This window comes from Strix aluco, chromosome 3 (assembly GCF_031877795.1).
Source record: "Strix aluco isolate bStrAlu1 chromosome 3, bStrAlu1.hap1, whole genome shotgun sequence".
Taxonomy (NCBI): Eukaryota; Metazoa; Chordata; class Aves; order Strigiformes; family Strigidae; genus Strix; species Strix aluco.
This window is the reverse complement of record NC_133933.1, coordinates 59,629,479-59,654,365: the sequence shown is the minus strand read 5'-3', so window position 1 is coordinate 59,654,365 and position 24,887 is coordinate 59,629,479. Positions and strand designations below refer to the sequence as shown.

At 39.4% G+C, this 24,887-nt stretch overlaps 1 protein-coding gene across 1 annotated transcript; it reads left to right on the top strand.

Moving 5' to 3' along the window:
• PPIL4 (peptidylprolyl isomerase like 4) lies at positions 1 to 22,441 on the top strand. Its single transcript, XM_074818725.1, has 13 exons — positions 1 to 97; positions 849 to 916; positions 1,004 to 1,068; positions 2,887 to 3,004; positions 4,956 to 5,098; positions 5,456 to 5,552; positions 6,974 to 7,090; positions 9,089 to 9,213; positions 11,479 to 11,545; positions 12,364 to 12,475; positions 13,993 to 14,089; positions 14,736 to 14,874; positions 21,027 to 22,441. The coding sequence occupies exons 1-13, from the start codon at positions 28 to 30 to the stop codon at positions 21,249 to 21,251; spliced, it is 1,443 nt and encodes a 480-aa protein (XP_074674826.1). The 5' UTR covers positions 1 to 27; the 3' UTR covers positions 21,252 to 22,441.
• Positions 22,442 to 24,887: the final 2,446 nt, after the last annotated feature.

Here is a 24,887-nt window from a genome sequence, read left to right as displayed (position 1 = left end):
GCCAACGTGCGGAGGCGGGTGGCGAACATGGCGGTGCTGCTGGAGACCACGCTGGGCGACCTGGTGATCGACCTCTACACGGAGGAACGGCCCCGCGGTAGGAGCGCGACGGGTCGGGGCCGGGGCCGGGGCCGGGGGAGTTGAGGCGGCCGCGGGTCTTCCCCCTTGCGCGGGCGGGTGGAAGCCTTCTAAGGAGAAGGGGCTGTTGGGCCGCCTCAGAGATGCCCGGCCGCTCCCCCACCCTGGAGGTTTGGCTGCCGGCGCGGCCTCCTGAGGAAACGGGCCGCAAACGGGCAGTTTCGGTCAACAGGGCGCCTGCTCCCACCCCCTGTCCGGGCACATCACGTCGGGCCCCGTCCTGGGTTTAGAGCCAGACGATGCCAAGTTTTCTGTGGCCGTCAGCGTTCCCGTGGGCAGCTGGTGTGCGTGTGTTTGAGATACTAGGAAGCGTCAGTTGCTGTTGGGAAGCTTGGGGGGGATATATTGTGCTTTTGTTATAAATGATAATTTACGAGAAAGAGCAAATGTAACGTATTCTAAATCGAAAGACAACTGTGGTCTTCTTTCTGAAGTGTTTGGAAAGAAAGCGGGGAGAAAAAAAATGTGCGTTTCCATATAACTAGCTGTATTTAGGGTTCTTTGAATCACTAAGAGAGAGGCTTTAGGAAGGGAGGTAAAGTTACCTCTCCCTAGAGTATTTCTTACAGCGTTTATTGGTTGAACGCTGCAAAGTCTTAACACAGTCTGCTCCAAAACCACTTTTCTATATGTTGAACTGGGTATCTGTTATACCTATACTTACAGTGTCTGGGGTTTTCTTTAGTAAATGTTGGTATAATTTCTTACAGCTTGTCTGAATTTTCTGAAGCTCTGCAAAGTCAAGTACTACAACTATTGTCTTATTTATAATGTACAAGTGAGTATTTTCAATTCTTTATTTTTTTGTTGGTTTAAATTCACAAACATGAAAGCAATATCTTGTATATATTCTGCTTTGTGACAGAGGGATTTTATTATACAAACTGGTGACCCCATGGGAACTGGCCGTGGAGGGGAATCCATATTTTGGTAAGTAAAACTTGTGTGTTACTTAATCAACAGAGAAGTTATGTGGGGGAATAGGGGTTCCACTTAGATTTTCTTCAGCTCTCTTGGGACAGAGTTACTGATGGGAAGTAAAAATGTTGATGCATAAGCTGCTTTGGTTGTCGTACCTAGATACCTTTTTAATTCCTACGCTGCTTTTGGCCAGTCAGATTTTTTTTTTTCTGGACAGTATTCTATTTCTGACCTTAGAAGCTTAGTTACAAATAGTAAGTTGTACATAAATTTCTGTTTATTTAAAAGTTAGCAAATAACTATAGGTTTGTTTTCCAAAAGAAATACCATAACAGAGTGCTCTGTAGAAGGCAAAATCATTAGCAGTTTGTTACTACTTTAATTTTTGTAACAATGTACTTAATTGAGCAAGAGGGAAATATAGAGGCTATGCTTGCTTTCCTGTGTATCTAAGAAATTAATCCCGTTGCTCCAAAAATTTACTTGAGTTCATTTTGTTCATGTTAAATGTGTATAAGGAAATCAGTTTCTCATCCAAGATGTTTTCAGTGGTCATGCCCATAAAAGTTGAAGAAATCGTTCAAACAGCTAGGATGGAAGTTATCAAAGTGCATATGTTCTGTATGATTCTTTTGAAATTGTTATTAAAAGTAGAATTTAAAATTGCAGAGCAGAGCTAACCTAGAGTACTGAGGAACACAGTATAGGGAGATAAAAAGCTCAGTTTGAGCAGAGACAGTGTTGCTAGACTAGTGTTGACTTTTGTAAGTCTGGTCTGTCATAGCCTCTTAAATACAAAACCTTGAACACATGGATCCATGGATCACCACTCTGGTGATCCCGGAAACAGTGTAATTGTGCTAAGCAGATGCAAGTGTAGGTAGGTAAACTTACCAGACCTGGGCTGTCTCTGCACGCGGGTAGATCGAGTTTATTTTGATATTCTGCTGTTTCATAAAGATTGGTCTTCGGAGGCTCGTTGGTATGGCAGGTAGGGAAGTACAGTGTGATGAGAGAATGGCAGATTCTGTTCTGCTACTAGCATGGAGAATGGCAGTTTGTCTTTTCTGCCTGTTCATTACTGCTGAAGTCCACGAAATTGGAGTTTCTGTTCTTGCTACCCAGGAAGCTGATGCAGGCAAAGTTTAATTTGAATCCTCTCTTCATAGAGACTTACACTTGTTGAGCAAAATGAGTTCAAACACAACACTGCCCTTAAATTTGGACAAATGTGTGTATTAACCATGCCTCTGTCAGTCACGGAGTGAGACAAAATGCGTGATATCAAGGTTAGACTTAAAAAATTAAAAAGAATTTAACAATTTGCCATATCCTGTGTATCTCAAATTACTGTATGCTGTCCTGTCTGTATGATGAACTAAGTTTACACATAGATTTAGTGGCTTTCCGTTTATCTTGGAAGAGAAATTTTTGGCGTAAATTATTACATTTTTAATCCATAGTGTGGATTTATTTTTATGGAATCTACTTACCAGAATTTGTATTTGCTTTGTGCCTTAGAAAAATGTTATATACTGTGTTTAAAAACATACTAATGCATGTCACCCTGCATAGCCCCCCCAAAAGCCTCTGGGAAATGCCTCAGAGAAAAATCTGCTGTTCCCTGTAATATGAAGTGAATTACATAAGTGTACAGATCCATAAAAATGTACACAGATGCAGTGTAAATTCTGGTTTTATTTGAATGCTAAAAAAATTTTAGCTAAAAAATAAAAAAATTGTTTTATTTACTGTTTTACAGCATTTGTTTATCTCGCTTTTTAAAATTCCTTTGTCTTGTAACATATTTGTTATATGTATTTTCAGTCAACTGTACGGTGATCAAGCTAGATTTTTTGAGGCGGAGAAAGTGCCAAGAATTAAGCACAAGAAGAAAGGAACTGTGTCAATGGTGAACAACGGCAATGATCAACATGGATCACAGGTCAGCATACAGTATTGTAAAGCCTTGGTACACATCTGAGTAACTAAAATGAAAATTTATTGAATTTACAAAAGACGTAACAGTGACAGTGTCATCTCAATAGCGTCATCTTGTAACATGGTCAAAAGGCACGTAAAAAAACGGCCATAGATAAGTATTTTGCATAGTGTTCCAGGTGCCAGTGGGTATTTGATTACAGACAAGAAAGAGATTGAAATGCTCAGATTAAAATCCTGTCGTAAATTCATTTTATGAATTTTATTTATTAGCATTCAGTCCTCTATTTTTTTTCCTTTGTTTATTCATTTCTGTTAAGACTTGATGTGGTTTTGCTAATGTATAGAATGGTGAGAAAAAAACTCTAGTTAAATGGAAGTGAAAAGTAAGGAAACTGGGTTTTGAAATAATCTTAAAACTTTCTGGTTATAACTTCATGTTAGTTTGGAAACTGGTCATACCACAGTTTCCTCTGTATGATTACATAAAAGTGTGCATTAATAATACAATGCAAGTTTACAGTTTTATTCCAGTGTTGGTATAAAACATTTTTGAAAGTGTTGTTATTCCCTTTGCTGTTCCCTGTTCATGTGCCCAAGGTTTTTGCTGTAGGCATATTTAAAGCTCTAATCTCATAGAATGATATTATTTCTAAATTATTGTTCTAGGTGCATCTCCACTTTTATATATTAAAAGGCCTAATTTGTAATATCCATATGTTTTAATTTGAAAAAAGAGGGGTTTTGTAATAATCAAAGAGTAGTTAAAAATACTACGGTTTTATTCCAGCTAGAGCTTGTAATATATGGAGTTAATTTTGCTGCTTCCCTGCATTTTACATACAAAATTGTTTAGGTGGGGGATTTAAGAAAAAGAGATGACATTTGTGTTTATATTTAAGAATGCAGCCTGTTAGCATATACACAGACATATGGGAATGAATGCAGTTACCAGGAACATTATTGCAGCTTCTTCCTTGGGAAAGAAAAATTTCAGTAAGGAATTATGTGGTGTTGGCTTACAAATATAATGTAGCTTAGTGTAACCTATACCAAATGCTGACCAGTCTTAACTGTGTTGCAGAGAATGAGGAGTGAGGTGTTACCAGTCAGATTGTAAAGCACGGATGTAATGGCTGTGTCCTTTTACTTGTGCATATCTGCTTCTTCCTCCTCCCTTCATTACCAGGTTTCCTCCATCTTTAATTTGTTACCAAGTGTTCAGTTGGTATCAATTTTCATAGTTCCAGTCTTGCCCTAAAGCGAAACAGCTGATTTTTGTTAGGGTACATTTCAGTGCCAGTTCAAGCTGATCTAAGTCAATGCTACTGTGTTACAGTTCTCTTCTTAATGCTACTGCATTCTGTTTTTTTGTGACAGAAGGGTTTGTGATACAAAGGAAGGAAGGAAAAAAGTCTGGATAGAGCTAGGTGGAGGTAGAACTGTGGAAGCTTTTGCCAAAGTTGTGAAAATGCACCTGCAGAATGCAGTTCGATGACCAGGTGATTTGAGGTTGGCTCACTGCTGCCCAGAGGGGTAGCCTTGCTCTTTCTGTGCTTTCCCTTTCATCAGCTGTGATGCCTGTCACAACCTTTGCTGATCTTGCTCAACACCTACCTGGCAGGTAACTAACTATCTGCTCTTCCTCTGCCGGTCTTCTTTCTGCCAAGTTACTGAGTCAAACCTATTCACAAAAGGGTCCAGTGAGCCGGAACTGCAAGCTTGTGCAGAGGCAGACTTACGCGAGAGAGCCTGTCTTCCTCAGGCGGTGGCTGTGAGCTGTAGGTTGGCTCACTGTGTTCTCACAGCTGATGGAAGAAGACTAATCTTCTGCAGAAGTCAGGAAGAGGTTTTTTCCTCCACTGATTCCAGTGAGAGCTGTACCTCTCCTAAGGTAAAACTCAAGCCCTGAATTTTTCTATTTACTTTTAATGGTTTTGTATCTTCTTCTGTAGTTTCTTATTACTACAGGGGAAAACTTGGATTACCTTGACGGTGTGCATACAGTATTTGGAGAAGTGACAGAAGGCATGGATGTACTGAAGACAATTAATGAAACCTTTGTAGATAAGGATTTTATCCCGTATCAAGATATCAGGTGGGACTGCTTTTAATTTCCCTTTTTGAGGAAAACATTGTAATTAAACAAATTAATCTTTTTTAGAAACTAGATTAATATAGCAATGTCAGGTGACCTGTATATGGTATCTTAAATACTCTTTTATTCTAGTGTTATTGGTAAAATAAGCAGGTGCTAAAGTAAACAACTATGTAAGAAAATGTGAACACTATGTTCCCTTTACAAAAGAACCAGTACTAGTATTTACAAGCTCACAGTGATGTTTGGCTGTCCGCGATATAACTGAGAATCACCAGGGCTGGTTTCCTGTTACTTGGGTAAAGAGAGCTTTATTTGCATGTGACTGCTGATGGTCTTGATTTTGTTTTCTATAAGGATAAATCATACAGTAATTTTAGATGATCCATTTGAAGATCCTCCTGGCTTGTCTATTCCTGATCGCTCGCCAGAACCTACTAAGGAACAGCTAGATGTAAGTGTTTATGATTTTTTCCAAATTTTCCTCAAGAAGCTATAATTAAATTTCACCCTATTAGTGGCCAGCACAGACTTGGTCAAAATAAGAATTCTGTCTTTAAGACTTTGTCAGATCTATATCCTAAAAGAACTACACATTTCTAGCGTAGGAGGATAAGAGATGCTCTTCTACTATGCCAGTTTGAGTTCTGATATGTGAAGTGCTTGTCTGTTATTTGTGGCTATTGCTGTGTTTAATCAAATATATCTTCTTAATCTTTCAAGAAAAGGATGAAAGGGTGGCATGGGTACTTTCCCCTGTGACTATGGTGGAGTTAGGTTGGAAAGCCATATTTTAGTTTTCTAATTAGAGTGTAGATTAGCAGAACGTTCAGAATATTCACCTTTGACATTACTGTTTTTTGGTATACTCTGGTAGAAAAAATATAACTAACATTAATAGTAAAGTGCTTACTGCTGTTAAATGTGAAATAATTGTGTTTCTGTGAAAGTAATCTTGGTCATTCTTTGAGTTATATCTGCCGGCATGCATACTGTTGTGGTGTATTTGTTCAAGCAGAAGGAATTTGCTAAAAATATAATTATAATTACTTATAATTTACTCATAGCATGCAATTACGAAAGTTGCTATGTGCAATTATCTCCTTGTATGGAAACAGTTGTTTCAAGCAATGAATAAATTGACTAGAGGTAATACTGTTTATTTTTAAGCTTAATAGATATAATTATGAGATTGGAATTAGGCTTTCATAGTACATCTGCACTGTGATTAGTCTCTGATGCACCTTCAGATATGTTAAATGGTATAAGGAGTTTAATAGCTCACTGCCAACTGTGTAGAGATTTGAAAAGTTATACTTAGTTTTCTTTCCCCATAGCCTTGTCTGAAGATACACCTTTTGGTGTAGAAATGCCTGTAAGAAGGGCAGCATTCTAGAGATGCTGATGAGGAGGGAAAAATGAAACCTCAAATCCTGCCTAGAAGTAGATGTGTAAAAATAAAGTTCTTGTTGAGTTAATGTTTGAGTCTTAGTAGACACTGCAGATGTTTGCTGTGTTGCTTATCTTCATTTCTGGTAGGAACTGTCTAGATTAGAAATGAGTTGACACTTGCGGTGAGATGTTGAGTATGAGATGGGAGTATAAAAGAATTCAGAATATCTAGCTGAATATGGTTCAAATTGGGCCTGAAAGTTCATATGTAGTTCATAGTGCCTGAAACACAAGGATAACATCTTCTCGCGCTTTTTTTAATCTAAGTGGGAAGAACAGAATGAAAGCCCAGTTCTGCAGGGATACAGTGCTTAAGCATTTTTCATGTCTTGGGAAGTGAGGTCATCCAAGTAATATTTGGAAAGTGAGAAAGAATTTTTGGCCATGGCTTGGTAATAAATAGCTTTCTTCTTCATTTTTCAGAGTGGCAGAATAGGAGCAGATGAAGAAATTGATGACTTGAAAGGACGGTCTGCAGATGAAATAGAAGAAGTTCAGGCAGAAAAAGAAGCAAAAACTCGTGCCATTCTTCTGGAAATGGTGAACATCTTCCTGTATTTACCTTTGTAGATGTTATTCCTCTTGTGTGCATGCATGTTATTAAGTCTGGGACAACGGGTACTATTTATCTTGAAACTGCTTATCTGATGATGATGTCATGGCTCCCAATCTGTGCTTTTAAACATCTGTCATACAATGAAAAGGATTGAGCATGAACACCAGAGGCAGTTTTCTGATGAAACAGGTGATATTTCATTTTCAAAGCCAGGATTAAAAGTGGACCAGTGGAGGCTAGAAATGCATCCAATTAAAAAACATAACAGACATAATATGCTGCTGAAGATCTATGATCCTGGAAAAGATTTAGCATGCGTGGGAGAGAGCTGAGCTAACTTGTGATATTCTCTACCCAGTACGTATAAGTGGCATTGAGGTTGCATTATTCATCTATGTAATGGCAGTGTTCCTTCTGTGGGATTAGTTGAATTTAACATTGGTTAACTTTATGTTCTTCTTTCTTAAATACAATGTTTGGCAACTGCTGGCAGTTGTAAACTCCATATAGTAACAAAAAATGTGAATAGGCTTTGAAGTCTTTTTTTTCTTTTGAAAAAGAAAAAAAAGCACACATTGTTGAAGGATGGGTGATTCCATCACACTTCTTTACAACTACTAAATTCAAATTCATGGTGAATAATTTGCATCAGAGACTTAATACCAAGCTCAATCCAGATGTGGCCACAGTGTTGCAGAAGATCTGCAGGTGGGGACTCTTATTTTGCTGGAGCAGCAGTGGGGTTGATGACCTGTTTTCTAGATAAAGTTCTGTCCTGGTTTAACCAGGATAGGGTTAAGTTTCTCCAGCAGTGGGGGGGGGGAGCTCTGGCCCGGTTATTCAGATACCATGCGGAGGTCACATCCTGGTGGATGTCACATCCTGGTGCGGGGCGCGTGGTTTTATACATCTGCTCCTCTCACTCCTGTATTGGTAGATATACTTTGCTCTGTTCATTGTTATCACTGTTATTATTGTTGCTGTTTGTTGTGTTGCTATTGCACTGCTGTATTAAACCTGTCCTTATCTCAGACCGGGGCTTTGTATTTCACTCCCTTTGTGGGGGAGGGGCAGCGGCCACGTGGTCTCAGACCCCGGCAGGGGCTAAACCATTACAAGTTCTTAGCTAAAAAAGTCAAGTAGGGTATGTGAGCCAATGCAGTAATTTTCAGTGAGTATTGCTGGGTAGTATGCAATAGGGAGCTATGTTATATAAACTGAAGAGATTAAAAACTAAGTGTACTGCTAATTTCACTGGTTTGAAAAAAACCTCAGCTATTAGTTCCATTGTTCTTCAGTCGAAATGGTAAACTTCTCAGCGTCATGTGCTTAAACTCATTCTGTGTTCTCTTTTGTGGAATCTGCTTCTTACTTGTGTTATTCTGCTTCTATCTGCTATCAAACTAATGTGCATTGCCTTTTTATTAGCATATTAAGTAAAAGATGGAGATAAATTGTTTAAATATCACTAGTCTTTTGTTCAGGTTTTAAAAGGAAGTGCTACAATTCAACAGGAGGTGGTGTGTGTGTTTGCATTCTCCTCTAACTTAATTTGCTATCAAGCTATCTTAAATTTAAGCTTATCCGAGCTGTTGCCAGATTTCAAGGGCAGACGATCTTAGGTACAGACAGAGACTAAGGAATGGATGGAGTCCATTTTTATTTTCATAACGGAGTGGCTCTGAAAGTACACTTTAACTTTTTAGAACTGTGTATTTGTTATGTTATGAACAGGGAAAGCAAGGTTGAAAGTATTTGTGACTTTCATGAAGTTGCAGTGGTGGAATTGCAAATAGATATTTTTAGCTGCTATGGAAACACTTTTTTCCTACTCAATGTTACAAAAAATATTTTATTCATTTTTGATTTTGTAATAGGAATATGTCTGAGATCATCCAAAAGATGTGTTGCCAGTGTGCTTGTGGCAATAAAAGGTAGAGAGCTTTAGGCAGAAGTGATGAGTCTTTTTCTGTATGCCACAGGTGGGAGACTTACCAGACGCAGAGGTCAAGCCACCAGAAAATGTGCTGTTTGTCTGTAAACTGAATCCTGTGACCACAGATGAAGACCTAGAGATAATATTTTCACGATTTGGTCCCATTAAAAGGTAATTAACGTAAAATAAAAAAGAAAACCTTCTTTGTTTAAACTCAGTTTGATTCCTGCCAGTCTATTTAGGTTTGGCCGTTAAGTAGGATCTTGGTGTCTCTGGAGATTTATGCTGTGCCTGCATGTATTTGGATAGAGACCACAACAATGGTGATACAGAATCAGATCTAGCTAGGTGGGTGTCCTGTCCCAGCAGTGATTTTTAAGTGAAAGCCTAGGGAAGTGTAGGAACAAGGAAAGCACATGATACTCTCCCCATCCCCCCATCTGTTCCCTCCTTTCAGCAGTTTTTATATCAAATGCTACATGAGCTAGATACAGTCTCTGGGTTTTTCTTTTCCATAGGAATTTGTATGGTTTGGGATAAAGTGACAGACATTTCTGGCATTTGATACACTCCTTGTTAAGGTGTTCGTCATGCCTGCTGCCTTTTTCAGTTTTGAACTTGGCTCCTAGTAGTTGCAGTTGATTTCTCCTAGTACTAGTATCAAAGGACATGATGGGCAGTGAAACCTACTTTCCTACACCCCTCTATCCTATACCCCAAAGTCGTCTTCTTTTTTTATTAAGAGTACTAGCCTACATACTTATGCTTTGTAGAGGGCTTTTCCTTACCTTGTTTCCCTTTTCTCAACCGTTTTGTGTTTTGTTCTCATCTCAAGATGAGAGGACCAGAACTGCACACGGTATTAAAGAAATTACAGATTTACAATGGCACAGTGGTGTTTTGCTCTCAACTCCTTTTCTAGTTAATGCTAAAGCTATTTTTTATTCACAATGCACAATTAGGATTCCCCCTGCCATGCTCATCTTGTTGCATTTCTCTACATTGAACGTCATTTGCTATCTTGTTATTCAGTTAGTTTCCTAAGAACGTTATGCAGTTTTTTCAGTCTTTATTTTTGCCACCTTTAACAATTTAGTATCATCATCAAACTCTACTGGTGACCTCTTTACTTTCTTAGTGAGAAAGGGCTGTTTACTCTTACCTGGTCTTTCATGTGTTTGTCAATGCAAAGATGTTTTTTATGCCATTGTTGCTTAGTTTCCCCCAAAACCTTTGGTGCAGGAGTTTTTTAGGATTTCCAGAGAGATTTAAAAAGACTGCATCAAATAGATGATCATCGCGCATAACCATATTGACTCTTTCAGAGAACTTCCCGTAGGTTTATTTGAATGGTGCTGAGTAGGTCCTGTTTATTCAGATGCACGCTAGCTGTGTTCCGCATTTTGTTTGTACCAGTTTGTGCAGTACCAGCCTACAGGCCTGCAGACTCTCAGGTACTCCACTAGGCTGTCTGTGTGCGTGAGTGAAATTGGCATTGTTTGCCACTCTTACAACTCCAGCATGATTTCTGGATGTCCTAGGGGTTCCTTTTTTTTTTTTCCCCTCCATCAGTTTGTTCAGTACCTCTTCTGCAGTCCCTCCACTTTCAAATAGATTCTCTGAATAATCCACGGAGGAGAGTTCTGGCACAAAACTGTCCTACCTTCTTCCTTGCTGATGGCTGCTGCAGAGCATTCCTATAGCTTGTCTGAATAGCCTTGTCCTCTTTTATTTTTTTTGGTCTTGATTATCTTTTGGATTGTGTATCCTAATTTGTCACTTCCTCAGTACACATGGGGGAGGTCTCACCTTATTAAGTCTCACATTAATACCACATTTCCTTCCTTTGTTGCCTGTCTGACCTCCTTCAGCATCCTGTAGTCAGAATTCTCATGTTGTGTACCAGAGTTTGGTAATACTGATGCAATACTGTATTGTTCCCATTTTGTGTCTACTGATTCAATACTTTAGGCTTCCTATTTTTGCCCAGAGAACTGCTTGATAAGAAGATGGCTGCTGAAAAGGTGCTTGCTAAGAGAAGAGTTTGTCATATGATATCTGTTTACTTTCCTTAATGTGACCGAGAAGACAGATCATGAAATTTGCCTTGTCATTAGTGAAATGCAAAAAATGACTATCAAACAGTAATGTTGGAAAATATTTTGTTTCATTAATCAGAAGTTCATCCCTAGTTTTACACTTCATGCTAACCACTTGTGAGTTAAGTGTAATAATTACTTAAGTAATGTCTCATGTATTTTTCCTGTGCAGACGCCCCCACATCAGTAGGGGTCTGAATGTGTTATCGAGTGTAATAATACCTTCAGTGTGGTTGGTTTTTTTTTTACTGTTACTCTCACTTTTAAGCAGTGCTTGCCTATCCTATGTTTTTTGCTCCAACAGCATTGACATTTTAATTTCATATAAATTTTTCAGCTGTGAAGTGATTCGAGACTGGAAGACTGGTGAATCTCTTTGTTACGCTTTCATTGAGTTTGAAAAGGTATGATTTTTTTAGATATACTGTATGTAGATTATGCTTATGAAAGTTTGGTATACTTCCATTAAGGAAATCTTCAAGTGTGGGGTAGCTAATATTTTCTCCTACTTAGTTACAGAAGTTGTAGATCCTAAATGAGGCAAACATTTAAGTCTTTCTCTGTTGTATCAAGCAATACAAATATGTTCTTAGGTTGTCTTCAGACCAGTGGGGTGGAAGCAGGTCCCTTTTGTCCCCCAGAGCACATTAAGACTTTGAAGAGTTAAAGAAGGGAGTGCTGGGAGGAAAAGGAGGGATGTTGCATAAAGAGAGGAGGCTATATGAAAGAAGGTGAATTGGTATGTACAGCAGTGTCCTATACTGGGCTTGGAAACGATGCTTGCTTTATCAACATGCTGCTCTTACTGTGACACTGATAGTAAGAATTCTTTTGGTGATGCATAGCTTCTTGTTTGTATCTGCTAATCTCTGAGAAAAACTGGAAAACACTTTTATTTAGTCTACTTATGTACTTAAAACGGAGCTTTTATTAGTTGTCCTTTTTTTCCTTGTTTTTCTGAATGTATTACACGTGCCAGACACGTAGCTGGATTGGCAAATTTTTAAAATAGTGAAATGAACTGAAGAATTAGAATTTGAAATGCTGACATTTGGACGAAGCATAACTGTTTCTTTCGAAATGGCACAATGCAAGAACTGTGCTTTAGGGAATTTTAGAAAAAAGTGTATGCCATTTAGCAGTTGAATTTGCGTTTGAGCTCTTCAGTGAATATTCCTATGAAATAATCATGACTCAAAATTTCTGGAAACATTAATACCAGGAGGAAGACTGTGAGAAAGCCTACTTCAAAATGGACAACGTGCTGATTGATGACAGACGGATACACGTGGATTTTAGCCAGTCTGTTGCAAAGATTAAGTGGAAAGGAAAAGGTAGAGTGAGATTCTTTAACCCTCATAACTTAATAAGCCATGACTTCTAAACTGTAAGTATTATATAAAGAGAAGCAATTGTTCTGAGTTTAAATCATCTCATCTTCAGGGATAGAAATTTTCCTGGTACTGTAATAAATAGAGCAACACAGTTGCTAGCTCTTCTCTTAACTTATTCCATAAGAAAGAGTAGAAGGGTTTACTTGCCTTTTTATCAGATGAATCTTTGCCACTAAATCATTTGTTCCTTTCAAGCTTTAAAAGTGATGGGTTTTGATATTACTTATTAGCAAAATAATATGCCAGTACATTGTTACATTCTCGTTTCTTTATTCACTGTATGACAGTTGGGTGTACACAAGAAAGTTTGTATGCAGGTCAGGGATTTCCCCTCTTTACCTCCTGTAGGTCAAGCATATTGCATAGCAGGCTGTACGCTGTAAAAAACCAATTTCAGATGTTTGAGGATGTTCTGGGAGGAGAAAGATTGTGGGAGAGGTGGATACAGTGGTTATCTGGTTGCTGAGGACATGAGGAAAACATTGGACTTGGAGAGGTGACCGTGCATTACAGTGGTGGTGTTCTCGTGTGCCTTCGCCTAAAAATGCTGTCAGCCCTCAATTGTTTGCATGCAGTTTCTCCAGGTTGGGCACTAGTCATGAACATTGAGGTAGTAGAACTTGTCCTACATGGCGCTGAGATGACTTTGTAATCTATACATGCTCTGCAGTGCATCCTGTACTAACTGGCTACATGGAAAACTTTTCTTCATCTGGATAACTTAGGTCTAAATTGTCCTAAGTATTGGAAAGCTGACTGTACTGTCATCTCGCTGTGCTTATATGGTACCCAAAAAATGACCAAGGGGAGATGCTGTTACTCCACCTTCAGTAGCCATTTCTGACCTAGCCAGTTAATATTGCAGTTTAAAGTATGACCGTGAGATGGCAGCATGTTGCTATAGAATATTTTATTAAGCTGTGAGCTGGTACTTTCAAGTGAATGAATGGAAAATGAAGTCTGTCATGCCCCTCTTCAAATCAAGACATGATGATTTTTTTTTTCTTATAATTTTACATTTGAATTCTTAAGCTGTAGCTGTCTCAGAGGTTTCCCTTTGTGTAGCCTAGCACAAAAAGTCATTTAATAATGAGAATAGTCCGTAGGCTTTCGTGGTAACAGAATTTTAAGTAGTGTGACATAGGACCTATAATCAAAGTGGGACTGAACCAATTGGTGAATCTTGCTTCTTTGTTGTCTCCACTGGACATGAGTGAGGAGAAAGTCATATGTTGTTTAATGGGATCTGCAAGAGAGAAGGACAGAAAATCACAATTTGTCCTACTCTCTTCTACTCTGTTACCCAGATGTCAGTGGTGTTTGTGGAACTGTGTCCTGCTATGCAGCTCTGAATGATTATGAAGAACCCTTAAATTCATAAGCAGAACTTAATGATAGGTGTGGGTCTTGGTTGTTTTTTTAGTTGGAATGAATTCAGTGTGTTTTTCTTTGGACAGGTGGGCGGTATACCAAGGATGATTTCAAAGAGTATGAAAAGGAACGTGACAAACCTTCAAAACTTGCTCTGAAAGAGAAGGTAAAGCCAAAGCAGGAGTATCCTTTTCTGGTCAAAGGTGTTTTTTGAACTAAGCATAGTTTGTGAAAACAACCTGGAAAAGACTTAAAGCTTGTCAAATGGATGTTTTGTTGCTGCTTCATATAACTATTTGGTGTTTGAGATAGAATTGAGTATTTTGTGGTATTCATTTGATGACTTAGATGAATTTAGTTAAATAGAATGTGCTGTTTCACTTCCATGTTGTGTGCAGGTAAATAACGTTCCCAACCTACAGCCTTGGAATGACATACTGCATAACAGAGTTTTGAGTAGTTTCAGAGGGGACCTGCTGCATCCAAAATGAGACCATAGTAGTAACTAAATCATGCTCTCAGATTATACTTTGCTTGCGGTGAGCACTAGAGAAAAGAAGACCATAGCTTGTTCAGATATCCTCAGGTAGAAAAAAAAGGAGAATTGGGACCTGGCTGTACTGTTTGACAGGACAGAATTCAGTCAGTCATTTTAGCACAGCTGTTTGTTTTTTTTTCTCAATGTGTACAATCCTATTCTGGCTGAAATAGATGGTAAGTCTTGGTAAACCCTGATCTGATAAACAGGGATTTGTTTGTTTCATGAGCTCTTATGTTCTGCTGTTTATTGATAATAAGTTACAGATCTGTCCTTAACCAAGACCATCAGTGCCAAGTATGACCTTGTGCTAGATGAGGATATAGAAGAGTCTCAAACAAGTCAGTTGCACTTGGCTAAAAAACAAAAGAAGAAAAAGCACCACCACTCTGAAGATGAAGAGGATGACAAGAGGACCAAAAAATCTAAGGTACTTATCTCTTCATGCATTAACTTTATACCTGTTTATTGTTCTCCTAATAAGAGAAGCCAGGAAAAAAAAGGTCTGATGTTGAACCAAGGACATGGTGTGCAAAGTCCCGTAAAATGCAGAAGTTGTAAACGTACAGAAGACTGATGTTAGTATCTGATTATGAAAGAGGCTTTCCAAATCTTCCTGGTCTTTTGAAGCTTGATATGTCTGAATGGCTTTTTGCCAAAACATCCTGAAGAGACAGTGTAGCCTCTCATAACATAAAGTAGGAGATCTTCAGCACTTTGAACCCGTTGTTCACGTACTCCCAATCATAAACTAGTAGTTAGTCATATTTCATGAATCCAAACTATATCTAATTTTCTTGCCAGACCAGCATGTGTTGGCTTTTTCCCGTATGGAATGAGAAACACAATCTCTTTGCTTTTATTATTTACCTCTTTTTTTTTTTTTTTTTTAATTTTTCCTTAACTATTCTGGAAGCGTTTGTGTAAAATCTGCACGCAGGTTTGCTTGCATCTGTATTGTGCGAGCATACAGTGCTGTAAGACGGGGGCTGTGGGGGAGATGAAAAAACCCAGTAGTTCTGTCATTCACTAGTTCCGCTGCAGCCTATCAGGTCAGCATTCTCACGTTTCTGTGAACTTGGGATAGTCAAGATGTTGATGTTTCATGGGAACAGTGACTGCAATGATAAAGTGGGGAGTTAACCACCATTGAAGTGTGAGCATTAGGGAAAATAGAGCTATGCTGAAAAACAAATACCAAACCCCAGTATTTTAACCATGCAAGCTTTATGAGTGAGAACAAAGCTGTCTTCTAGCAACTTTGCAGACAGTGATAAGTGTCCAGCCACAGTAAATAAAGCCATTGTCCTGGCATGAGTTTTGAGTGCTGCTTTAAGTTCTGTGTACAGAGAATACACGTGATTCTGTTGTTCCATTGCATCACTTCTTGCTGTGATGCTAAAAATAACATAACAATTAGATTTTTTTCAGTGCCACCAGTGAGCCCTATTGCTCATTTTGGGTACAAGTCTTTTTGTCACTGTTTGTATACTAATTCTGTCAGGGTCCTCTGGGTGGAGGGGAGAGGCCTGTTCAAATAATTAAAGCCTCGATTGGAGCATACACATACAAGAGGTCTGGACTAGTGTTGATTTAGACTTCCTCCTGTCTTTTTGGCTGATTGGCATTGTCATTTTAACACTCTTGAAACAGATATTTTTGGAAGTAATCTTTGTTCTTAATGGTTCATAAATTACATGTGTGGAACTGGCTGGTCATGTGTTATCAGCAGAGAACATTTTAAATTCTTTCAGATGTCTCCACCCATGCAGGTGGTAGGTACATCTGCAGCAATTAGGCTGTTAAGCTGTGTTACAATTGCTACAAGTGGGCTGCCAGACACATTTAGCAGTGGATTTCATAGCACAAAACCATGAGGACAAGAGAGATTCCTGGTGCTCTTTCCAGGTTCTGGAAAAGAGTATTTTCTAGTCCTTGACTCTGATCTCTTCTGTGTCTGTATATCTTTTTTGTGATTTAGTTTCCTGCTTGTATTGTGTTTTGTTCCTGTAGTCTGATGCTGCTGTATTCTGGTTTCTTTCCCACTGCTTTCCTCTCTGTTGCTCACCTTTGCCCATTTTGGTGTAAATAGCTTAGCCTTCTTACACCCAAAATCACAGGTGGAGGCTTACTTCTATTCTCTGATGGCAAGCAACAGCCTCTTGGAGCTGTGCAAATGAATTTCTGGGAATAATTTTTCTCTGTGTCTGTGCTAGAATATTCTTATTCGTGTGTATTGTATAGTATGTACATACTGAGCAGTATGTACTCAGTCTCTAGAGACTCAGTAAGTGTCTTGGGCAAATGTCATCTTTCCAGATGAAATCTGTAGGCGATTTAGCTGACAATCCTGTTTAGTATAGAAAATCTAATTTTTAAAAAAAATATTTTTTTAGGTTTATAATTTGGGTATAATCTGGGGAACTTGTACAAGAACAGGGGAAGGAACCATGTTCCTGAGGCAGAGTATGTTTAGTGTGAATACTGAGGCCAGCACAAAGTATAAACTGTATGGAAACTTTTTTGATGAACAGTAGCATTTTGTAGTATAGGCAAACAAAGCATTTTCCCTTAACCCTATTTTGGAAATATTAGAATATATTTGAGGTGAGAACTTTAAAACAAAACAGCAGCAGACCTTCCACAACTAGTTGGCCAAAGACCACAATAGCCATGCTTCGTACTTGACCTTCCACCCTGAGCCCCTAGTATGGCAGAGATTTTAATTAACAGAGAACAGGGTCTTATAGTGGGAAGTTCTGGCAACTGAAACTTCAGTTTGTGTTACCAGCTCCAGCAATGACTTGAAGGGGTTTTGTTTTCTGAATAGTTTCCATGATGTCGAGTCGTTTTTTCTGTTCTCTTGCTGGTTTTTTTTTTTTTTTCTTTAGTATATTTTGACTCATCCTTTTCTTAGTCTGGCACCCATTTCCTGAATCTACAGCCTCTCTGTTAATGTTTTAAGAATATATTTTTGAATCTTATGCTGTTTGACTTGATTCCAGAGGGTAGAAGAGGTAGGGTGTTGTCACTTGCTTTTAGTAGGTAACAGGATGTGGGTCTGGAACAGAAGGCTGGACTACCTTGTGGGTTTGTGAATAGGGTTTAGTACAGTTCTTCTGAATACAGTCATGCTTCTGCTTGAGATCTATATTATGACTTTGTTCCCTTTCCAGTTTTCTCTGTGTTTTTTGGGTTTTTGGATTTTTTTTTTTTTTTTAAGGTAACTGGATCTGTGGAGAAGTATAGCTTATCCAATGGGGTTTTGTGACACATAGGGGCTTCCTGACTTTCAGGTTTCTGTAGTGCATGGTTTTGGCAGAGATACTGATTTTTTTCTGGTTTTAATTTCATGCTCTTGCTGCTTATTGGACACTATTTTCTTTATATTTGGGGTCAAGTTTGATCAAAATCTCTCTCCTGAAAAGGCTGTCTCTATTTTTTTTGCTTCTTTTAACCTTTAACTAGTGTGCTTAATATATGTAAAGTAGAGGTGGCATATTTATTCTTTTGTGGTCACAGTATTTTTAGCTGCTTTACCTGCAAGTGCTGTTTGGCAAGTTACTACTTTTGGCAAAGCAAGCCATGAACTTCCAGAGAAGTGTCTTTCCCTCTTTTCATATTTTCTTCCTCATGTGTGTTCACCAACACAGTGTTGGATTAAAAATTGGGGGGATCATCACTTACTCATTGACTGATGAGAGGCTGTGATCCTGGATTGAGAAATCTGGACTTCAGCAGTAAGAGAGAGCCTGTTTTTTAAGTAGGAATCTTTTTCTTCCTCTTCTAATGGAAAAACAGCATGTTTCTGACTTGGATAGGGAATAAAAGATTTGATTTCAAAATACCATTGTTTAGAGAATTGATCTTTTTCTGTGCCAAAGACTTAAAAAAGGTAAAATCTTATTTAAGGGGAAACGTAACCGATTTTGGGGAGGAACTAAAATGCAATTAATTCTATTAATTCATATCACTACATTTTTTTCTTTACACTGTGATTATATTAGCTATTGTGATGACCTTTTTGTGGCACTTTCAGACTTGCCCTGTACACCTGTACTTACATGCTTCTGTGAAGGTCATTGTGCTTAGCTGACTCCATGCTCGTATGACTTTTTTTTAATCCTTTCAGCAAGTTGCCCTTTTCTGTGGCATTCAGTGTGGACTGTTTGTCTTTACTTTCAAGTTTTCACTAACCTCTTCCCTGCCCTGACTGGGCCAGTAGCCCGCGTCCGGTGTTGGCTTGGTAGATTTTTCAGCTGAGTGCTGTTCTGCTTTTCTCCTGTTTCTCCCGTGTGCTGGGAGGAAACTTCAGCAACAAACCAGCTAGAAGGCAGCAGTGCACCAAGCCCACCATTTGTTTTTCTGGCCAATATTTTTGTCTTGTTCCTCTCTACTCCACCACCGGTGTGTCCGATCTTCTGATGTTTACTCAGGCCTTGCCACAATGGGGCTTGGAACCTGTCTTGTTCAAACGTATGGAGAGTGAGGCTTCTGGTTACAAGAGTGATATGGTTGTGCATCATTCTGAAGATGAATGGACAAAGCTCTTACAAATAGCTGGAAGCACCACTCCTTTTTGGTGGATTCAGATTTTAAAATCTGTACTGAAATAAAGTTTGACAGTAAAGATGTGGAATAAGCATTCGGCCACCAGTGAGATTACTGTACCCAGCAGTAGCAGAAATTTTTGGTTATGTAGCTAAAGATCAAATCTGTAACTATGATGAGGGGGTTTATGTTGCTTATTGTAACCCTAGTATTTCATCATTATCTAGCATTAGAAGTAATTCTAAAGGTGATGTTTGTTCTGGGAACCACCCTGATCGCTGCCTTTCTGGATAAAAGCTCTGCTTGGAGTAGAGGTTTTTTCACTATTCTTTTAAATAAAGATTTCTTGTTTGTACATGCAGGATAGGTTTTAACCATACAATTGTGAATGCTGCTGTCGTGAGTACCTATTTAGAAAAATTAAAATCGTATCTGAAATGAAGAAAGAAATACTGTGTAATTTTAACGCAGACATTTTTTGCAGTTCATAATGATCTGTGTTTACCAGTTTTGTAATTAAAATCCCATAAAATGGTATCTACTACAGCATATAGTGATAGTAAATTTCAGGTGATCGTACCTTTGAAACAAAAGTGCCTACCAGCTTCTTAATCACAAGTTGTATATATATCTTTCTGCAGGATTCTGAAGCTTCCTCTTGTATTTTCTTTCCCTGTATATCTTAGTTGAATAACAAGAACAAACTAGTCTTTAGCAGTGCTTGAAAATGTTAGTTCATATGTCAAAACTCAGTGTTGTGTGTTAAGAAAATCTTTAGTTTCTTGAAATGAAATGGCAACTTTCTAAGTGATGTTTATCTTTTTACTTTTGAAACTGCTGTGATGCCTGTGGCCTGTACAGGTGCTGGTGTCTCCACATAGTTGTTCTAGCGTGTGCTGTGCCATAATCTTGTTAGTGAGACATTTCACAATCTGGGTAATTACGCCATCTTTCCTCCACTTACTAATACACAGCCTCAGTGGTTTCATACTGTCTGCCTAGTGCAACAAGTAAAGCAGGTGTTCCACTGACAGCAGTTCCTCCTTTGTTACATAAACCTTATCTGTCTCCAGAGCAAATCCTGCCTGAGTGCTGAGCCACTCAGCATTCTTGGTGACAGTGTGCAGAAAGCCAGGGAAACTCAAAATTTCCTCATTTTTAGCTATCTGAACTTGCAGCATTTTTTTTAAAGTGTTTTTGTCTGTGTGTGCTCAAACACCATTGCCAGTACAGTACATATTGTGTGTCTTTCCTTTATAGGACATTTAAAATTAGGTAGACTTTACCCCTTAGAGTTTACTATGTCTGTGTATGAGTGTATCCTCATGTGTTTTCTGTATGGGCCATAGCCATCAGTCTGCAAAATGCAACTAACTTTTCATTATCTGGTTATTTCCATTTCGATTCATGTGCCTTGTGTTATTGTTTGACTGTACATTGAAAAGGATGGGATTCTTCATGCTGCCTTGTGGACTTCTAGCTTCAAGGAAGCAAAGTAGTTTGCATGCGTATGTAGTTGGTCTCTGTAACAGTGTCGTTCATTTTTCTGAAGCCCGGAATTTAGGCCATTAAGGATTATTACAGGCAGGTCTTTGTGTTCTGCATTTTCATAGCACTGGAATGCCTGTGAGGCTTGAACCAAAACCTGTGATCAGAATACTTGCATTGCTTAGATAAGAAGTCGAAATCCAAATCTAGCTTAGAAGCTGGTGTGATGCTTATGAAGAGTTTGATAATATCCCTGATAAAACCATTTTTTGCTAAAGCTCCTTAGGATATACAAGCAGCAGCATGCCTGGCAGCCATGCTCTTTTCCATAAATACTGACAAAAGCTGTAGGCTTGTCATCTTTGTATAGTTAGAGGGGGCTTTTTTAATGTGTTATCTTTTTCAAATCATCATGGATGTGAATCTATTTCAGGTAGTACCAGCCTCAGCTAAGGAGCCAGCCATGCTTGACTCTTTTCTAGTTCTGTTCATGCCTTTGTATATTTTTCCCATAACTGCCTATCTGTCCAATTCCTTTAACAGGATTCTGATCGAAAACATGAAGGAGAACGCTGTAGAGAGAAGATAAAGAGTGAGAAGAAAGACAGGCATCGGAGTTGCAGCCGATCTCAAGAGAGAGACTATGCTTACAGCAAACAAAAAGACAAATACAAAGATGACTTTCGAACAAGAGACTGGGATAAAAAAGCAGACAGAAGCAGAAGTCCTAAGAAATCAAAAGACAAAGAGAGGTCCAAGTACAGATGAAGGATGAGGAAAAGAAAGAGGGGAACTAAAATATGTTTTGTTCCAGCATTTCCAACATTCTCTCAGATGGACGTGCAGTTACTGGATAAAAGCAGTTGCCTTCTGCTGGCAACTTGGGCTTGCAATTCTACGAATGCCCAGTGTATGGCTGCCGGAATGAGCCTTGATTCCGAAAAGGTGGTTTCAATAAAGTATTTCACATTAGTGAAATGGTTTGAGTCTCGATAAGGAATGTTGTCTAAAGCTTTTTGGAAACATAAGCGTGCACTAAGAAGCGAATTGCCCTTCTCCACTGTGAAGAGATTTGCAGGACGTATCTCCTTTCTACAAGGAGGTTGTATTTACCTGTTAGCACTTTCAGATGCTATAGTAACAAGTGTGATAGAAGACCTGGGGAGTCAGAAATGTGCTGTGCACACTCCTTCCAGAAAGTAGGCAGATACCATTTATATATGAATACTCAAAACTCTTATTTCCTTCCTTTAAAATTCAGTGCTTCTGGTTGGCTTAGTCCTGTGAGCTCTATTTGCTGACACCACTGTACAGCCGCAGCTAAAGGCACTGACGTGCTGCTGTGCCGCTTGCAAGGGCCGTGGAGGTGCTGCACCCCCACACACCGATTGCACTTACACAGATCCCCTGGCTGTGCGGCGCTGCGGGAGGACCCATCCCAAAACTGAGATTTGCTTCATACTTGGGCCATTCGTAGTCACTGTTAAAGATCTGGCCTCTAGTGTCAGAGGGATCCAGCTGCTGTGATGTCAGGCAGGTTATGAGGTGGGTAAGAGGGAAGAAAATAGTCATTAGTGGAATTTGTAACTTGCACTGTATTTGCCAAACCTCAATGGGATTAATTTTCAGGTTTTGTGGCAGAAGTAGGTTAGTTAATAACTTTTGTCTTACAGAGGAATGCAGGTGATATTATCCAAGCTTGGGTCCTGGTGAAAGTCAGCAGGCTTGTAAATGTCTGGCTTGCTCCTTACCATTTAAAGAGTGTTAGCCAGTGTATATACATTTTAAGATGCTGTATGTCCTGCTCTTTCTCGCCAGAGGAGGAGAGATCTTGCATTGTTAGGAGGGGAAGGGAGATGTGGGGAATAGTATTTGTCTTTCCTTCCCCTCCATGGAATGTGTGGTGGCTCAGAGGCAGTCTACTTTGATGAATAAATGTACCTTTTTTTCTTCTGTGATTGTGTTTTTTCTGTAATACTTGCTGTAGTGTCTGATTGCAATAAGATTTATAGCTTGATACCCCTCATTGGAATGTGATCTGCAGGGCAAAGACTGAATCTAAAATTCAAGGCAGCCAAGACCCTGGAGGGCGGATAGCTGTGCCTGGCTGGAGCATTTGAATGGGTTGTGTGCAGGAGGTGAACTTTTGCTTTGATGGGAAGGCTGGTGCTAGACGAACAAAAGCAGCTGTTTACCCCATGGCACAAAATTCTGACTAAGTCAGGCCAGGCCTGATGCTTAGAATATCCAGACCCAAGCTGAGCAGGGATACTGAGGGTACTGTGTGCAGGAATGTGCTTTCCAGCAGCATCTACCCTGTCTTTGCTTTGTTAAAGACTTCAGTGTTGTATTTGGCTAAGAAGCTGCCTTTTGCCTGAATCTCTCCTTTCTAACTTGTGTGCTTCAAAACATGGAACTAGAAGTCCAGGATTTCCGTAACTGTCTCCTGACAAAATGTTCTTAAGGCACGGGGGCCTTGCAGGGGCCTGTGCCATCCTTGCAGAGATCGAGCAGGAGTGCAGGGCCACAGTCCCTGAGGAGAAGTAAATAGGAAGCCTGCTCTTGGGCGGGGGCGTGCTGGGGCTGAGGGCTGCTCACTGTTCCTGCTGAGAAAGTTTCTGCCTTCAGTCTGGGCATCAGAAGACTTCCAAAGAACTGTACTAGGCCAGGATATGATGCATTTGAGGTAGTGTTGCTGAGGCTGTAGGTTTTCTCTAGTTCTTCCTTGTTTTAGCCTGCTTTGTTAAAGAAATAAGGTTTGCATTGTCATGCTGTCCTCCGTTCTTTTCCACAGTGCTTTTTTAACATGCAAAAAAACACTGGCCAAATTTGACAAGGATGTGGAGATGGTAAAGCAATTGAGTTCTTGCTGCTTTTCGGAAATGGAAATCATAGAGGGGGGAAAAAAGCTTCCACTTGGAGAAAAAGCTGGATTCTTGCTGAACACCAGAGCTCCTCTTAGGGACGAAATGGTAAAAGTGAGTTAACAGCACGAAGAGTTTCAGCAGTCATTCCTGGCTTCAACTAGCCCCCAACCACCTTAGGGGCTTACAGAACTTCTTGATGTTTAGAAACAAACACCCTGTTTCAGGTGACTGTGCTCACTTCTCCACATGGCTTTTTTTTTCTTGCAACAGGTAAATGCTTAAGAACTGGAAGTTTGAGAGTAGTGTATGGAAATAGTCAATCTGTGTTGGTGGCCAAAGACTCTTCAAAATAAAGGGGTAAAATACATCCAAAAGGTTTAAAGTTCCTGATTTTCAGTATGTCTTAGTGCTTTTAAAAATATACCTAGTATCTTCAGATTGATGAAATTACCTGTTTATATTAAGATGAAACTTTCAAATGTGGATCTTCAAAAATCAGGTGATGTTAATAGGTGATTAAATAATGTCATAAAAGCTCCCTATTTGGAGGCAAGTACTTAAGTTTAGGTACTGCTAAATAAAACTGCATTTCTAAATAAGACTGCGTTTCTAGGCTACTCTGGTAACACTGTGGAGGCATCGCAGTTCACCTGGTACACGCGTGGATGGCTGAGCACTCTGGGTTAGATGGGACTTACTGCTGCGATCATCGGAAATTATGGTTGTGTACCTGTGGCTCTTCTGGAAATGACATGAACGAGCCGTATGATCGGCTGAAACCACAGACATTTCCTGCTGTTCCTGCCCTGCCAGAGGTGTTGGAGCAGATGGGACTTTTTATTACCCTGAAGTTGGAGAGCTGACTTGCTCTATTCTAATGAGAGTTCACACTTCCCTATCCTCATTTCCTTTTCGTCAGTGCTATCTCCAACCTCAGTTTCAGTATTGACCTTTGGTGCTTGTGGTAGTTAGAAAACAAAACAGTACAAAAAACCCCACCTTCCTCTATAATGTTGAGAATAACATTGAAAATGTTGCACCAGAAAGATCAGTTTCTTCACTTTCACATAGCTGGAGCCTGTTTGAAGGGGAACTGTTCATGCTTTAGGCTCTCTGTTCAGACGTTAAAGGTTTAAAAAACAGCTCCTTAGAGTTTTCTGTTGGATTCTCTTATCTCTAACAACTACAAAATACGATGTAGACTCTGTAAACTGTTGTATTCCATGGAAGTTAAAGACCTATTTTTGTAGTCATGCATTGCAGTTCCTTTAGTTCTCTGTAGCTCTCTGTAGACTTGCGGTGGGCTTGACCAAAACCATGTTATGAATGGGGTCTGGCCTCAAAGCACTAAAGGCAAGTGAGAAAGGCTAGGGTTTTGCAACAGAGATCTCCCTTTAATCCCACAGACGTAACACATCAGTGGAAGCAGCATAAGGGTTGTATACAAGTGGCTGGCATTCCAGGATGGGTGACACAGTAAGCAGTTGCCCAAAACCATTCATGATAACCCTGCGTTCATCCTCGTGTGTGCTCTCCC

What these genes read in the sequence shown, in the direction of transcription:
- PPIL4 (XM_074818725.1), top strand. Translation starts at nt 28, where the DNA reads ATGGCGGTGCTGCTGGAGACCACGCTGGGCGACCTGGTGATCGACCTC. An exon ending in GGAGGGGAATCCATATTTTG is followed by an intron (nt 1,069 to 2,886) that starts GTAAGTAAAACT and finishes ATGTATTTTCAG; the next exon opens with TCAACTGTACGGTGATCAAG. An exon ending in AGAGGACCAAAAAATCTAAG is followed by an intron (nt 14,875 to 21,026) that starts GTACTTATCTCT and finishes TTCCTTTAACAG; the next exon opens with GATTCTGATCGAAAACATGA.